Below are 16976 nucleotides of genomic sequence, written 5' to 3' on the forward strand. Positions count from 1 at the left end.
ATCGACATATTAAGGCAACCTTAATATGTGCTGGTTCATATTAAATATTTGAAAATTATTTCTAGATTTGGTAATAATTGCCCAGGAAGGAAAAACCTTTTTAGCGTTGAGTACTTTCTTTCTTAAAAGTTCCACACATGATGCTGAGATACATCCTAGGATACGTTGGGACACATCATCAGTGATGTAACCTGGGGTTATCAGGTGCTTGGTTGGGTCTTTCAGCATCAGACACTCTCACCCAGGTGACCCAGCCAGGGTTGATCAGGCCCTGGCTTGTGTCCCAGCTGCTTTGCTTCACGAATCACACCTCTTGATCCATAGCCAAGTTGAGGCTCACTCTGCAGCCTCTGTGACGGTCCTGAGGGCTCTTTTCTTTGCAGCCCCTGTAATGCCAAGGAGAGAGTAGGTTCTGCACGTGTAATCCTCAAACTGCAGCCAATCCCTCTAATGGCTTGCTGGAGGCCACTTAACCCACCAGTGTTCTGCTACTCTGCCTGGAGCAGGAGTTTCTGGTACTGCACACGGAAGACATGTTGGTGATTGTTCAGAGATGACACAACCACCAACAAGGTTCTATTGTCAGATGGCTCGCAACCTCTGTTTATCACCCCCCGTCTTTGAAATGGAAAGATTTGTAAGTCCTCCATATTTTTCCTTACATTGAACTGAATATGATCAAACACCAAAATGATGATGCAATTGTTGACTTGAAACTTTTTGCTGGCATTAATCTGAGGTAGTTATATGCTCAAAATATGTTTTATGGTAGGTGCCAGAAAACAGTTACTGCGGCTGTAACAGTACCTTTTTGTATTTTGCAATCCCTTAGGGATTGTAGTACTATGAAGGTAATTTTCACAATTAATGCACTATGTTTTTCCAGTATTCATCATCTCCCACCAAATTGGTCTTCATAAATCACATCTTTTTTTTTTAAACCTTCATTGCAAGAGGATGATCTCAGAGTAAAAACAATAAAAATCCCCAAAGAAGTATTTTCTTTTATTTGGCCGAAGTGGGCAGGAGCTAATTTCAGTGAGTTGGCAATTGCAAGTACTTTGTAACTTGTAGCAATTGTTTTCTCTCAGTAAACTCACTGTGAGATTTCTGCATCGGTTTAGCTAAGTAGCCTCCAAGAGGGCCACAATCTTGTCACTGTTTGCAGGATGCCCGTCTCGATGACCTGGAGAGTTACTCTATGTTGGCTGGAATCAGGGCTTGATGCTTTGGCTCTTGGTAGGGTCACCCTTGCTAAACAGGTCAAAGGGTAGAGGACAGGCTAAGAGTGGTCCACTGGTCCTCCGGGTTCAGGGGTTCAGCTCAGGGCTGACAACCCTGACCGATAAAACAGAATTGAAAACAGCAATGAAAAATCCTTTTACATCTGGAGTGCGATGGTATTCCTGAGTTTCCACCCGGTTCTTGCATGATCGATAGTTGGGAAAACTGAGAGGAATATACTGACATGATGGAGGAAGCCCTGAACACCACCGGAGATGGAGGACCTCCACTGCTGTCTGAAATGCCAGCGGTGTAACGGGCAGTAGGTAAGTAAGTAAGCTGAGTGGGTAACAGGCGCGTCTCAGAGGCAGGAGCTTTAGTGTTCAATTGCCACTGCTTACAATGATTACAAATCTAGGTTAACACCATGGTGCTGTATTGAGCAAATGCTGCACTGATGGAAACGCCGAGATAACGGGCTCAGATCGGGCCTCACAGCCTCAGCATCCTGGGTTCAATCCTGACCTTAGGAACTGTCTGTGTGGAGTCTGCCTGCTCTCCCTGTTACCCTGTAGTTTACTCCACGTCTCCAGTTTCTCCCCACCTTCCCAAATACGAGCAGGTTGGCTTGTTAATTGCCCACTGTAAACTGAATGGGGAGGGGGTAGCTGATGGGAATCTAAAGGACTGTGTAAAAGTCTTAGGCACCCTAGCTACAGTACATATATGTGCCTAAGACTTTTGTCAATGGGGATCAGAGAGCGAGTTTGTAAGACTGCTGGGAGCAAAGGATGCTTGGAATAGCGAGGGCATAGTGTCGCAGAAGAGGTGTGGGACGGGTTGCAGGGAAAGACTGCCTGGGTAGAAGGTGGTGTGGGTGCAGACTCACCCAGCCAGGCAAGGTCTCCCTGGTGCTTCACCCAGCCATGATTCTTCCCTCCCTGCCTCCTGCCCACTCTCAGTCCACAACAGAGACCCATATCAGAATCCGATTTATCATCACTCAAATATGTGATGAATTTTTAAAAAAATTTACCACAGCAGTACAAAGCGATACATAAAATGACTGCAGCACTGTGCAAAAGTCTTAGGCACCCTAGCCATATACATGTGCCTAAGACTTTTGCTGGGTACTATTAATCGCCGAGAACATTGACAGGGTAGATTGCTGGCATTTGTTTCTGATGGTAGGGGGTGAGTAAATTTACAGATCATAGGTTTTTTGTGAGGGGAAAAGGTTTAAAGTGGATCTGTGAGGTAAAATGTTCACAAAGATGATAGTTGGACTGCCAGAGGATCTAGTGAAAGCAGGACCAGTTAAGAGGCATCTGGACAGGTACTTGAATGAGCCGGGTATGGAGGGGGATGGAATTAATGCAGCTAAGTATGCTTAGTATATACACTATGTTGTGGTAGGCTGGAGGGCCTATCTCTATGCTGTATGACTATTTCTTACATCTTGCACCTTCTGCTTTTAGTTATACTTTCTAGCAGTTTTTAGCTTCTTTTGCAGTGATGCTCTTTTTCCAACTGTGAGATATAGACCTATATATGGAGTGGCAGGCACTGAGTGTTTCTCGTGTCTCTGAGGTCATGTTGCAATAGTTACTGGCTCAGGTACAGCTTTAACTTTGATCAGTTAGTAGAGCTTTAACAACAGGGAAGATGACCACCTTTAATAATTGTAGCTAGTGACCAAATCTGTAGGCTGTTCCAAATGCTTTAGCACTGAATTGGGCAAAATTGGTTTCGCCTATCAGATCATAAGAACATAAGGAATATGCCGAATATTATCCTTTGCCTCTCTCCTGGCTAGACGCTTGATCCTCCTCAGATGGAGAGTTGTTGCCCCGCCCACTCATGCTCAATGGCTTAACGACATCATGGCCTGTTTGGACCTCGAAAAAATTCATTATTCAGTTCTCATTTCAGATCTAAAGTTCCATAAGGTCTGGGGACCTTTTATCGAGTACTTTCATAACCTTCCTCTTGACTAGGGTTTTTTTTTTCTCTTCGGTCCCTTGCTTTCAGCTCCTTTTTTTTTCTGGTAGAAGGCATTATTACCCTCTGTTGCTGAGTGTATTCACAGTCTGGGAGTTTGGCTGTCCTGACTTATACTCTCTACATTGTGTTGTGGTTGGTCTGGAGTTGCTGTTGTTTTTTCTTGAGTTGTGGGGCTTGGGGAGGACACTAAGCTTACTTGTCTTTAATTTAGGTGCTTTTTTTTTTGCTAAATTCTCTTCCTTTGTAGCATATTGTTATTGTATGCTTAATTTTGCACTGTTTTAATGTTCCTCATTGGGATTTGGGGTTTTTAATTTGTAAAATGTTTTGAAAAAATAATAAAAAAAAATAAAAAAGGAAAAGAAGGTAAGGAATAGGAGCAGGAGTAGGCCATCTGGTCCATCAAGCCTGCTCCGTCATTCAGTACGACCATGGCTGATCTGGCCATGGACTCATCTCCACCTACTTGCCTTTTCCCCATAACCCTTCATTCCCCTACTGTGCAAAAAGTCAAATTTGAATCAAGTGGCTCAAACAGTTCAATTTAATATCAGAGAATGCATACAATATACAATCTGAATTTCTTACTCCTCGCAGACATCCCTGAAACAAGAATCGTCATAAAATGAATGATAAAAACATCAGAACCCCAAAGCGCCCCCTCATTGCACAAGCAGCAGTAGAAACGCTGACCCCCCCCACCACTCCCCCTCTTGCGGCAGCAGAATCACTGACACCCCCCCCCAACATGCAAACAACAGCAAAAGTCGCCCAAAACTACAGTTCATAACCCAGGCTCTCTCTCCCTCCAGCAAGGGAGAGTGAGGTTGCTCCTGCTGCAAGGAGTAAACCACAGCAAGATTGCAGTCCCTCCTCGCAAGCTGTTTAACAAAACATTGTGAATTTTAGTTTGAATCATAAATTCTTTTCCATTATCCACAAGAAAGTCACTAAGTCAGTCACAATAATGGAACTGGAAGACATCTGAGAACATCGCCACATAAAACATCTCAACTTGGTTGAATTTCGAAAAACTAATGCACTATCACAGGTGACCCTCAGGGCTGTGCACTAAGCCCCCTCCTTTACTCTCTGTACACCCATGTCTGTGTCGCCACCCACAGCTCCAATCTGCTGATTAAATTTGCTGACAACACTACACTGATTGGCCTAATCTCAAATAATAACCCTGACACAGTGGTGTCAAGAAAACAACCTCTCCCTCAATATCGCAGAAATAAAGGAGCTGATTGTGGTCCACAGGAGGAATGGAGACAGGCTAACCCCTATAGATATTAATGGATCTGGGGTTGAGAGGGTGAACAGCTTTAAGTTCCACTGCATAAACATCACCGAGGATCTCACGTGGTCTGAACATACCAGCTGTGTGGTGAAAAAGGCACAACAGCGCCTCTTTCACCTCAGACAGTTAAAGAAGTTTGGGATGGGTCCCCAGATCCTAAGAACTTTCTACAGGGGCACAACTGAGAGCATCCTGACTGGCTGCATCACTGGCTGGAATGGGAACTGTACTTCCCTCAATCACAGGACTCTGCAGAGAGTGGTGTGGACAGCCCAGCATATCTGTAGATGTGAACTTCCCACTGTTCAGCGCATTTACAAACACAGGTGTATAAAAAAGAGCAAGAAGGATCATTGGGGACCTGAGTCACTCCAACCACAAACTGTTCCAGCTGCTACCATCTGGGAAACGGTACCATAGCATAAAAGCCAGGACCAACAGGCTCCGGAACAGCTTCTTCCACCAGGCCATCAGACTGATTAATTCATGCTGACACAACTGTATTTCTACATTATATTGACTATCCTGCTGTACATATTATTTATTATAAATTACCATAAATTGCACTTTGCACATTTAGGCGGAGATGTAACGTAAAGATTTTTACTCCTTGTGCATATGAAGGAAGTAAGTAATAATGTCAATTCAATTCAATATCCCCAAAGGTGAAAAGTGACGAACACTAATTTCTTCTCTGTACAGATCTTCAGCTTCTCACTTTGGACACAGCACAGGAGATTTCATCAAATAACCTCTGGCATTAACCATCTAGCGCCCTGTATTCTTGCCATTGGCTGGACAATAAATCCATCTTCATGGACTGCCTCTTCCCATGCTAATTAGAACCAGCTCATTCTTTAAAAATTTTTTTTATTGAGTTTTCAAATGATTACAGAAAGAAAAAAAATTATCAACCCTTCCCCCCTCCCCCCTAACATATCCCTATAGAAAGAAAGAAAAAGAAAGAGAAGAGGAAAGAAAGAAAGAGTGCCTGGATATCGGACGATCCCCACATGCTCCATGGAGTTCCTAATAGCTTTAGTATATATAGCTATTTCTTTCCCCAAATAACCAATAATTTTTATCTTCGGAGCACCTATATATTTAATCCTGTCTTTTGTAAATAAGGGCACCAAAGTTTCAGAAATGTTTCATATTTATTTCTTAAATTATAAGTAATTTTTTCAAGTGGAATGCAGCTAAAAATTTCATTCTTCCAACGATCTATACTTAAGTATGAATCCGATTTCCAAGTAACTACAATAGCCTTTTTGGCTACTGTCAATGCAATTTTTATGAATTCTTTCTGATATTTATTCAATTTGGGTTTTGGTTTTATCTCTTCAATATCACCTAATAAAAATAATATTGGGTTATGTGGAAGTTGTATTCCAATAATTTGTTCCAGTAAAATTCTTAAATTTTTCCAAAAAGGTAGAATTTTAGAACAAGACCAAGTAGAATGTAAAAAAGTACATCGGAAATTACATCGGAAACATTGATCAGATAAATTTGGGTTTAATTTATTTATTTTTTCTAAACTTTAAGAATTATTATAAAGCAAATCAACTTAGATTTATTGCATCTTTTTTAATAAAGAGAAGCCAGCATGGATTAGAATAGAACTAAATAAAATAGGAGAAAATACACCAGAAGATTTTATATACAAATGGGAATCTAAATGGATACGGGAAAAGAAAGAATCTCCTATATTAAAACATTTGACTGATCTATGGAATAAAATAAATGTTGATGATGAGGTAAGGAAATCTTTATTAGCAAAGAGATCTTTAATTCAAAATAAACTTATTCCTTTTACAATGGATAATCAACTTTTATACAACTGGTTTCAAAAAGGGATTAGATATATAGGAGATTGTTTTGAAGGAGGTATATTAATGTCATTTGATCAATTAAAGAATAAATACAAAATATCAAACAACACTCTTTTTTGTTATTTCCAATTAAGGGCTTATTTAAGAGATAAATTGGGTCAAACAATGTTATTGCCAAAACCTAATGAAATAGAAACTTTAATTCAAAAAGGAAAATTTAAAAAATTATTTCTTGTATGTGTAGTTTGATTCAAAAACAGGCAATTAAACAAGGAATTCATAAGTCAAGACAAAAATGGGAAACTGATTTGAATATTAAAATTGAAGAAACAAGTTGGTCAAGACTATGTCTTGACAGTATGACAAATACAACAAATGTCCGGTTAAGATTAGTGCAATATAATTTTTTACATCAATTATATATTACACCACAAAAAATAAACCAGCTCATTCTTGTTCAAAATCTGCACCACCTTAATTTCTACACCTGTATGGTAACATTATGTCCAATGTGCATGGCAATCCACATGTATTTTTCTTTCTGGTCTAGTTATGTTCTTTCTTGTAAAATTGGTGCACAAGTTATGTTTTTCTTTATGAATGCTGCTTACCTGATGTTATATAACTGCAGAACAGTGCTGAACAGGCCACTCAGCTCATGATCTTGTGCCAATTTTGATGCCAATACTGCCTGACTTACTCACTTCCACCAGCACTTTGTAAATGTTGCCACTACATATGGAATGTTCACTTCTGGTGCATCAACCATCTCTCTTCTTTCATGTCGTAATGTTGTGCCTATTTAAAGGCCTCCTAACTCCAGCAACCATCTAGTTCTACTTCTACACTGCTAACCAATTCCAGGCAGCCTCTACTTTCTTTGAAAAAGAAAACTTGCCTGTTATGTTGCCCTTCTAACCTTAAAAGTCCGCCCTCTGGTGTTTATACAGTATATCTACCCTCAGGAAAGGATTCAAATTGTCTTCCCTATCTATGCCTCTCATAATGTTAAAGACATCTTTCAGATCTCCCCTTGGCCCTAGAAGCTTTAGGGAGAATCACCCAAGTTCATCCAACTCTCCTTATAGCGCAGACCCTCTAATCCAGACAGCATCCTGGTAAACCTCTTCTGCACTCTCTGCACAGTTTCCACATCCTTCCTAAAACTGCATGCAATATTCTGAATGTGGTTTGCCTGAAGTTTTATTTAGCTACAGTATGACTTCCTTACACTCAACTTTCCCACCAATGTAGGCAAGAATGGGTGGTGTTCTCTTTACTACCTCATCCACTTTCAGTGAACTATGGACCTGGACCCCAAGGTCACTCCGTACCTCAATGCTACAAAAGGGTCTATCGTTTACTGTATACTTTCTCCTTTCATTCGACTTCCTAAATGCAACACCTCACACTTGCCTGGATTAAACTCCATCTGCCACTTCCCTGCCCATCAATTTTTAACAACTGTTTTCTCCTGCATAGTCTTTCTTATTGACTCTAGAAATGAAATATCAACATCATAACACCTGAATATGCAGTGTGTGTCACTGGCAACTTGCAGCTGGTGGCCATAGCAATGTCTGATTTTCCTACGGGAGTTGAGCTGATTGATTAGGATACAAGTGGAAATTCCCAAAGCTGGTCTGGTATACACATCTTGAGCTTAATGGCTTCCTTTCTCTTTAAGTTTCTACAATGCCAAGATGTAAATTTGATTGTGACTGAAGTAGTTCACTGGACAGTCAAGAAGAATGATGCAGTACCAAGGGTTGTATAAAATGTTTTAATCAAGATAATTATGATAGTCAATATCCAAGGCAAAAGTACAGACCTGCTTCATGAAACAGCTTTAGAGCTTGTAGCATGTATTCATTAATAACTTTTAGCTTCCAGCCCTTCAAGGCATCAGATTGTATACACAGTTATGCACCTCTTAAAAAGTGAGGCCATTCATTAACAGTTAATGGCTCAATTCTGATTTTGCATTGAGATTATCTTGTTAAAAGCAGGATTATACTTGTGATACCTCACTGTATTTACTAATTGCCTATAAGATTAAACAAGGCATGGTAACATTCAGGAAATACTGGTTGATTAACAATTGCGGCAGATAGGCGGAGAAAGAGAAGTTAACTGTAAGAAGCAGGATAAAAATCAAAGCTAGGTTTAATTTCTTTAAGTGGTTGTCAGAAAATAATCCTCAAAGAATTCTGGGATATTTTCCAATGGATAATTAGGATGAATGATATCAAACCAGTAAACAGGAATAACCGTAAAAACAAAACATATGACACAAAAGTAATGAATTCTCAAGAGAGGAATGAAGGTAAACAGGAAATGGATGGTAATCAGAAACACAAGGGAGACTGCAGATGTTGGAAGTCAGAGCAATACACAGAACGCTGGAGGAACTCAGGAGTCAGGCATCAGCTAAGGACGATAATGAACAGTTGATATACACCCTTCATCAGGACTGGGAAGACAGTGGGAGAAGCCAGTATGAAAGGACATGGGGGGGGGGGGTTCCTCTCTTCCCCTTCTCACCTGAATCCACCTATCACCTCAACACACAAAAAACTCAGCAGTCCAGACAGCATCTATGGAAACGAATATGCAGTTGACATTTCATCAAGACTCATGGGACATCAATTGTTTACTTTTTTCCATAGGTGCTGTCTGGCCTGCTGAGTTCCTCCAGCATTTTGTGTGTGTTGCTTTGATTTCCAACATCTGCAGATCTTCTCTTGTTTGTGATTCTGCCTATCACCTGCCATCCCTTGCTCCACTCTTCCCCCTTCCCTTTAAAACTGGCTTCTTCTCTCGTTCTTTCCAGTCCAGATGAAGGGTTTGGACCCAAAAACCCAACTGTCCATTGTTGCTGCCTGACCTGCTCAGTTCCTCCAGCATTTTGTGTGTGTTGCTTTGATTTCCAACATCTGCAGATCTTCTCTTGTTTGTGATTCTGCCTATCACCTGCCATCCCTTGCTCCACTCTTCCCCCTTCCCTTTAAAACTGGCTTCTTCTCTCGTTCTTTCCAGTCCAGATGAAGGGTTTGGACCCAAAAACCCAACTGTCCATTGTTGCTGCCTGACCTGCTCAGTTCCTCCAGCATTTTGTGTGTGTTGCTTTGATTTCCAACATCTGCAGATCTTCTCTTGTTTGTGATTCTGCCTATCACCTGCCATCCCTTGCTCCACTCTTCCCCCTTCCCTTTAATACTGGCTTCTTCTCTCGTTCTTTCCAGTCCAGATGAAGGGTCTGGACCCAAAAGCCCAACTGTCCATTGTTGCTGCCTGACCTGCTCAGTTCCTCCAGCATTTTGTGTGTGTTGCTTTGATTTCCAACATCTGCAGATCTCTTGTTTGTGATTCTGCCTATCACCTGCCATCCCTTGCTCCACTCTTCCCCCTTCCCTTTAATACTGGCTTCTTCTCTCGTTCTTTCCAGTCCAGATGAAGGGTCTGGACCCAAAAACCCAACTGTCCATTGTTGCTGCCTGACCTGCTCAGTTCCTCCAGCATTTTGTGTGTGTTGCTTTGATTTCCAACATCTGCAGATCTTCTCTTGTTTGTGATTCTACCTATCACCTGCCATCCCTTGCTCCACTCTTCCCCCTTCCCTTTAATACTGGCTTCTTCTCTCGTTCTTTCCAGTCCAGATGAAGGGTCTGGACCCAAAAGCCCAACTGTCCATTGTTGCTGCCTGACCTGCTCAGTTCCTCCAGCATTTTGATGGTAAATGGAGAACGGGTGAAAAAGAGCAGATGATTTGAGGTAAATAGGGGAACGGTGGTTAATATGGAATGGTGGACTGGTAGTCCAAGAGAGGTAGATGCTAACAGTGGACTATAGCTAACAAAAGTACCAGTAAGCTGGTGATGGTTTTTATGTGGTATATGTTGGGATTCAGCATCAGATGGTGAACTTTTGATAGATGGTATGTTAGATAACAATGATATGTAGAAGATGGTAGATTATGGCTAGATGACAACTGGAAGTGGATAAAAAACAGGGAAGGGATGGGAAACAGTTGATGGATAGCAAACTCACAGCATCTTGGTACACATAAACCGGTCACCAATGCTACATAGGACATGGATGGAAAAGGGGGATGAGATGCAAAATGGAGGATGGAAGATAACTGGGAAATTAATGGCAAACTAGAGCTAGAGGGCCAGTGATAAACCGGGAATTGATAATCAATTGAGTTAATAGTAAAAGGAAGATAGATAGGTATACAGAATGGATTCTAAGGAGACAAATGGCAAAGAGAGTATAGATGGTGAATTCAGATGGAAGGTAAACAGGTGAATGGTAACGGCAAGAAATGGCAAATGCTGGACTCTGAAGCAACAAAATCTGCTGGAGCAACTCAGTAGATCTAGCAGCATCTGAGAAGGGATAGGAATTGTTGACGGAGAAGGCTGTCATAAAGTGGAGAGGGGAGTACAGAAGCCCAAGGTGGACTGCAGAGGAGTTGAAAGATGAAGGGCAGGTCAAGACAGGTTGCGGAGGGGCGGGGTTGAGAGTCAGTGGCAAGTGAATTAGGGCTGGAGGCGGAAAGAAAGAAGGGAGGTAGATGGAATGAGGTGGAAAGGTTAGAGGGGAGGATGAAGGTCGTGGCAGGGTGGGAAGCAGGAACACAAAGGGCTACTAGTGTTGGGTAAGGGAAGTGATGGAGGCAACCAACAGGGGAAAGGTGAATGGCAGCTGGAACCACAACCAGGTTGTTGTGGAGGAGTGAGTGACCTGTGGGTGAACTATGTGTGCGGGTGTGATAGGTGGATAGAACCCGGGGAGGGGAGGCTGAAGATGAGAGATGGGTGTGGGTGGGAAAGAGACTGAAAATAAGGCTGGAGGAGGATCAGAAAAAGAGATATGTAGAGAGAAGTGGGTGGGGAGAGGGGGAAAACACACCAGGGAGATTACTTAAAATCGGAAAACTTGATGTTCTAGGGCAGATTAATGATAAACAGTGGATAAATGGTAAAAAAAATAGATGGAGGATAAACTCAAGATACGTGGTAAAGAGTGGATGATACTAGGATTAGATGACAATCATTAGATAATGGGCTGGAGATGGAAGGGTAAATGCATAGGGATGGTAAATAGAAGGAAAATGATAAATTATAGTTGGCTGATGAGATGGTGATAGGAGAGTAAGGGTTTATGGTAAACCGGAAATGGATCTTAAACAACAAATGATGTGGAACAGTGGATGAATAATAAAGGATATAGACGGTATACAAGTGTAGATTGTACACACAGGATGTGTGGAAAAAGAAAACTTGGATTGTAGGCCAAGGGGAGGTGGGGTGGGGGGGGTGTCAACTATCAATGGTCAGAATGGACCCAGTTGGTCGAAGGCCCTGATTCCATTCTGTATGTCTCCATGACTATAAATCGGAAGATGAACTGAATGCATTTCAGTGGGGAACTCAATGTCCGTCATCCACAGTGGCTTGGTAAGATCACCAGCAACGGATCTGGCCAAGTCCTGAAGGACATGGCTGCTGAGCTGCATCTGTGGCAACCCAGGTGCGAACAAGCAAGAAAGATAAGCCAGCCTGACCTCCTCCTTGCTCATTTACAATGTGCAGAAGCATCTGTCCCCTAAGCCACTGGTAGGTGGCCAGTGATATTTTGTGGCACTACATTCGGGCTATGACAATAAGGAGAATAGATCTGGCAGCTCAAGAACCTGGTGTCCATAAGCAGTTGTGGGCCATGAGCATCACACAGTCCTTAAGTATTTGGTCTAACATTTCCCCCCACTCTATCGATACTGTTAAGTAAAAGGATCAAACCTGTTTCAATGAAGAGTGCAAAGGGGCAAAGCAGAGGAAGCACAAGGAGTCTCCACATTGTTGGTCTAAACTTCAGCATTGTAATTTAATCATTACATCTTCATCATCACTTCATTGCCACTGGATCTAAGACCTAAACTCCCTCCTTAATAGCATGGTGGGAGCATATGCATCAAAGTTCTGCAGGGATTCAAGAAGACAGCTCAGCACTACCCTCATGCTGGCATTAATTAAATAGAGGAAAAATAGTTAAGACGGCAGCTGGTGGCAAGTACAGAATTTAGAGATGGTTAAGAGGTCGTGTGCAGTAAAAAGGAGGTTGGATGTTTTTGTAAATGAATCATAGAGTTGTGCAGTAAAGAGATAGACCATTCTGCCCATCATATCCATGTGGACCTTTCTGCTACACTAATCCCATTGGCCCTAATAGGTCCATACCTTGCCTATTTAAGTACCTGATTATCAAACCAGAGACTGGTGTTAGGGAAAAGATGGATGTTAAACAAGGACATGTGATAAAGCAAGGGTGAAGAGTAAAATAGCAGATGGATGATATACAGAGAATGGATGGTAAAGGGGAGATGAGTGATAATGGGAGGATGGATAGTAAATTGGGGATAAATCGTAAATAGAAGGTGGAGAGCAAACAAAATCTGGATGGTAAATTGGGATGGAAGGAAGAGTCACAGAGATTGCACAGCATAGAAACAAGCCCTTCACCCCAACTCATTCATGCCAACCAAAGCACTTTTTTTGAACTGGTCCCATTTCCCATTTGGTCTCATTATTACTCAAAATGTTTCCTATCCATGAACCCATCCAAATGTCTTTTAAATATAATTGCATCCACTTTGACCACTTTCTCTAGCAGTTCATTCAATATACCCACCACTGTCCAAGTGGAAAAAAGTGACTTTTAAATCTTTCCCTTCTCACCTTAAACTTATACCCATTAGCTTTAGACTCCCCCAAACCTGAAAAAATACTGTGATCATCCATCTTATCCAAGATCCTCATGTTTTTATGAACTAAATGTAATGAGCTCTTCAGGCCTGTGTGGGGTGCCAGAGAATGTTGTGGACCAAGGTTTTTAAGAGCATCTGAATTGGTTAATTGTTGTCTAATGAGAGTCATTAATTGTTTAGAGTTCCTTCTCGAGCAACCTGCTCATTATAATGTGGGTCTCCTGGTGCTTCCTATTTAGACTTGTGACGTTTATTTTGATAGGCTCAGGGATTCTGTGTACTTGCATTATTTAAGGAGTCTCCTGATTAGCGCTAATTGCGGGGTCCTAGTTTTGAGAATATTACTTCTCGTGGTGTTGCTCAGCCGGAACACTGATGTTCTTTTGGAATTATTATGAATAAACGTTGGTGGCCGCCTCTACACTGGAGTCTGTTCTTCTGCTGCGCTTGGGTTCTGATACTGTAAGTGCACATCATGACAGTAATTAGGAGATGAATGATGAATGAAACGTTGAATGAAACAAGGGGAAATAAACAGAGGATTGGTGACTAATTAGGAATGGATGTTGAACAAAGGATTAATGAAAAACAGGTGATGGGTGTCATCCTAGAAATGAGTTAAACCATCTAGATTGTTGCAGAAAACATTTTAGTTCACTGAAGACTTTCAGGGAAAGAAATCTGTCCTCCTTACCAGATTGGGCTGATGGGTGGCTCCACACAGACCTGGGTGGTCGACTACTAACTGAAGTCTGTCCACATATTATGAACAGGGGGTTCATGGAAAGCAAGAGACCAGTAATAAACAGGACATGAATGGCAGAAAGGAATGGATAAGAAATTGAGGCTGGATGGATGTGAAACTGAGGAACTCCTTCTCAGGGAGTGGAGAGACACTGGATCTCAGCTCTCCGCGGTTTTTAATTACAGAGAAGATCAGGGAAGTGGCACTTTTGAACAGATGAATCCTGTAGATCAGGGGTTCCCAACCTTTTTTATGCCATGGACCAATACCATTAAACAAAGGGTCCGTGGACCCCAGGTTGAGAGCCCCTGCTATAGATGATCAGTCATGAATTTACTGTGGGATGGAGTAGCCTAATTCTGCTCCTGTTTTCTTAGATACTTAGGCAAATAAGGGATGAATGGTAAACAGGATATGAGTGATTTCTGATAAATGGATGCGCAGCAGAGAATGAGTGATTAATTCAGGCTGGATGATAAACATAAGGATGGTTAATGGGAGATGGAGAGGAAGCAAGAGGTGGAGAAGACATTGAAGATAGATGGTGAAGAGGAGATAGCGGAGAAACAAGATGGATGGGAAGCAGATGGGAAGTGGGCGATAGATGGTTAATGGGACCTGGAAGGGGAAGTGGAAGATGAAAGAGAAATGGGAGATGGATAGAAAAGGGGAGGTGATCAGGAGACAAATGAGAAACAGGAGATGAATGGCTCACTGGAGATGAATTATAAACAGGAGACAGATATTAAACAAAAGAACAGGTACATCATGGTTAAAGGAGATGAACAATATTCAGGATGTACGGTTAAGATCAGCTGGGTGCTCAACTGGAGATGAATGGGAAATGGTGGTTGGAAAGTGAATGCTGAATCAGGAATGGATGGTAAGTAGTGGAACCAGAGACCAATGACAAATGTGAGATGGACAACAAATATCAATTGTTTATTTATGTATTGAGATTCAGTGCTGAGCAGGCTCTTCGAGCCGTGTTGCTCAGCACTCCCATTTTAATCCTAGCCTAACTACAGGACAACTTACAATGACCAATTAACCTACCAACTGGTACGTCTTTGGAGCGTGGAAGGAAACTGGAGCACCCGGATGAAATCCATGCGGTCACGGGGAGAACATACAAACTCCTTACAGGCAGTGACCGGAATGGAAGCCAGGCCTCCAGTTACTGTAAAGCTTTGTGCTAACTATGACGACTGCCGTGCCGCCCCAGTGTGAAATATGTGTGGCAGGAAAACCAGCATCCTCTGCTGAACCAGGAACATGAAGGTGGGCAACTAAACATTCAGTAAGCAGCAATTCCAAGAAATCCAAGGTTTTGTTTAAACCACACAGGGTCAGAATTCAGCCAACCTCCCAGCCAACAGATATTTATGTTACTACAGAGAATACACAGCTCAAAGTCTTACACACAATCGATTATACACAGTCAAGGCGTAGAGGGCAGTCTTGATCCTCATATTGTGGCACTTGGGGGAATCTCTTGAACTGCAGAAGTCTCCTCACAATAATTGGCACAGTTTCGTCTAATCCAGAGTTAACATAAGTGGTCTCTAAGCACTGCCTTAAAATCCATTGCCCGAGACAAAGAGCGTAACCTTTGACAAATGCTTGGCCTGAAAAGTGTGATTATGATATTCAGACATGTCCACGTCAACCTCCACAGTGCAAGGTCCTACCAAAGGCTGAACAAGGGTGAGCTCTCCTGTCCGCCGGTCAGATCGCTGGACCACAAACTGCCCTCGGCTGCTGCCTCCCACGATGCCAAAACGCAGACTGTCCGCTCCGGGCCTGCCAGGGACAGCGACTGTGGCAAAGCGGAACAAGGTGGCTGGAGTCTTCACTTTGGAGGGTATCGAGAGGTAATGGAAGGAGATGGTCTTTGCAGCCTGGTGGCATGACTTGCTATTCATAGGGCAAGGGTAGCGCTCACAGTGACTGCACAAAAAGGAGAACAGATACATTCCAGTGACGCTTTTAGAAATATAGCTCAACAAAACATTTATTTAACTGTTCTATGCAAAAAAATCACACGACACCAGAACAGGCTCTTAACCCAGAGTCCGTGCTGATCATTAAGAACCCATTTACACTAACCCCATTACATTCTCCCCACATTCCTATTAACTCCCCCAGATTCTTCTATGGAAGATTAGCCCTGATTAAGAGCCCTGGACCTCCAACACAACACCTTCAAAGAGAGGCTGACATGACCAATTTCATTGACAGACTGACTCACAATGGTGAAGTTTTAACATAGCTGACATTTCCACGAGGCTGTGGACACTGCGGATTAACACACTGAAATCCTCCGCCCGTGTTGATGCAAGTTGCTTCCCTTGTGCAGTTGTGCTGTGAGGTTGCACACTCGTCTATGTCTGGCAAGAACAAGGGCAGAAAGTTCACAAGTCAGTGCAGGTTCAGAACATCCACAAAGGCTGTAAAGCCGATGATTCAATGCAGTGCTATTAAATTAGAATTTCAGTCTTAAGATTGTTTAACTTCCTAGAAAAATCAACATATAATTCAACAAAATTACCATCATCTTACTCAATCTTTGGAGATTTTTCCTATGAACGTGACATGCAACTATTACCCATTTTGGCTGTCATAGGTGTAGCTAGTGCCATCTATACATTTGCTAATGATTCAACCAATGTTGGCAGAATCTCCGATGGCAACAGGAGGTGTGCAAGAGCAAGATACGCCACTTAGTGGAGTGGTGTTGCAGCGACAACCTTGCACTCAGTGTCAGTAAGACCAAAGAGCTGATTGTGGTCTTCAGGAAGGGTAAGATGAGGGAACACAAACCAATCCTCAGGGATCAGAAGTGGTGAGAGAGAGAAATTTCAAGTTCCTGGGTATCAATGACTCTGGAATCAACATATTGATGCAGCTGTATTTCATTTGGAGTTGAAATTTGGTTTGTCAACTAAGATATTTGGAAACTTCTATAAATGTACTGTGGAGAGCATTCTGACTGGCTGCATCACTGTCTGATGGTGGGGGGGGGGGTGGGCTTCTGCACAAGATTGAAATAAAAGTTGCAGAAGGTTGTAAAATCAGTCGGCTCTATCATGG

The 16976-nt window shown here is 42.2% G+C and overlaps 1 protein-coding gene across 4 annotated transcripts in view; it reads right to left on the reverse strand.

Moving 5' to 3' along the window:
• Positions 1–6403: 6403 nt before the first annotated feature.
• LOC132401075 (fibulin-7) overlaps positions 6404–16976 on the reverse strand; it is a 53123-nt gene continuing 42550 nt past the window's right edge. For all 4 annotated transcript variants that reach the window (XM_059982876.1, XM_059982874.1, XM_059982873.1 and 1 more), the window contains exons 7-8: positions 16135–16273; positions 6404–15833 (exon numbers count right to left, since the gene is read on the reverse strand). In XM_059982876.1, coding sequence (XP_059838859.1) covers positions 15461–15833; positions 16135–16273 — 512 coding nt within the window. In that variant the 3' untranslated portion in view covers positions 6404–15460. The remainder of the gene's footprint in view (positions 15834–16134; positions 16274–16976) is intronic.

This window comes from Hypanus sabinus, chromosome 10 (assembly GCF_030144855.1).
Source record: "Hypanus sabinus isolate sHypSab1 chromosome 10, sHypSab1.hap1, whole genome shotgun sequence".
NCBI lineage: Eukaryota > Metazoa > Chordata > Chondrichthyes > Myliobatiformes > Dasyatidae > Hypanus > Hypanus sabinus.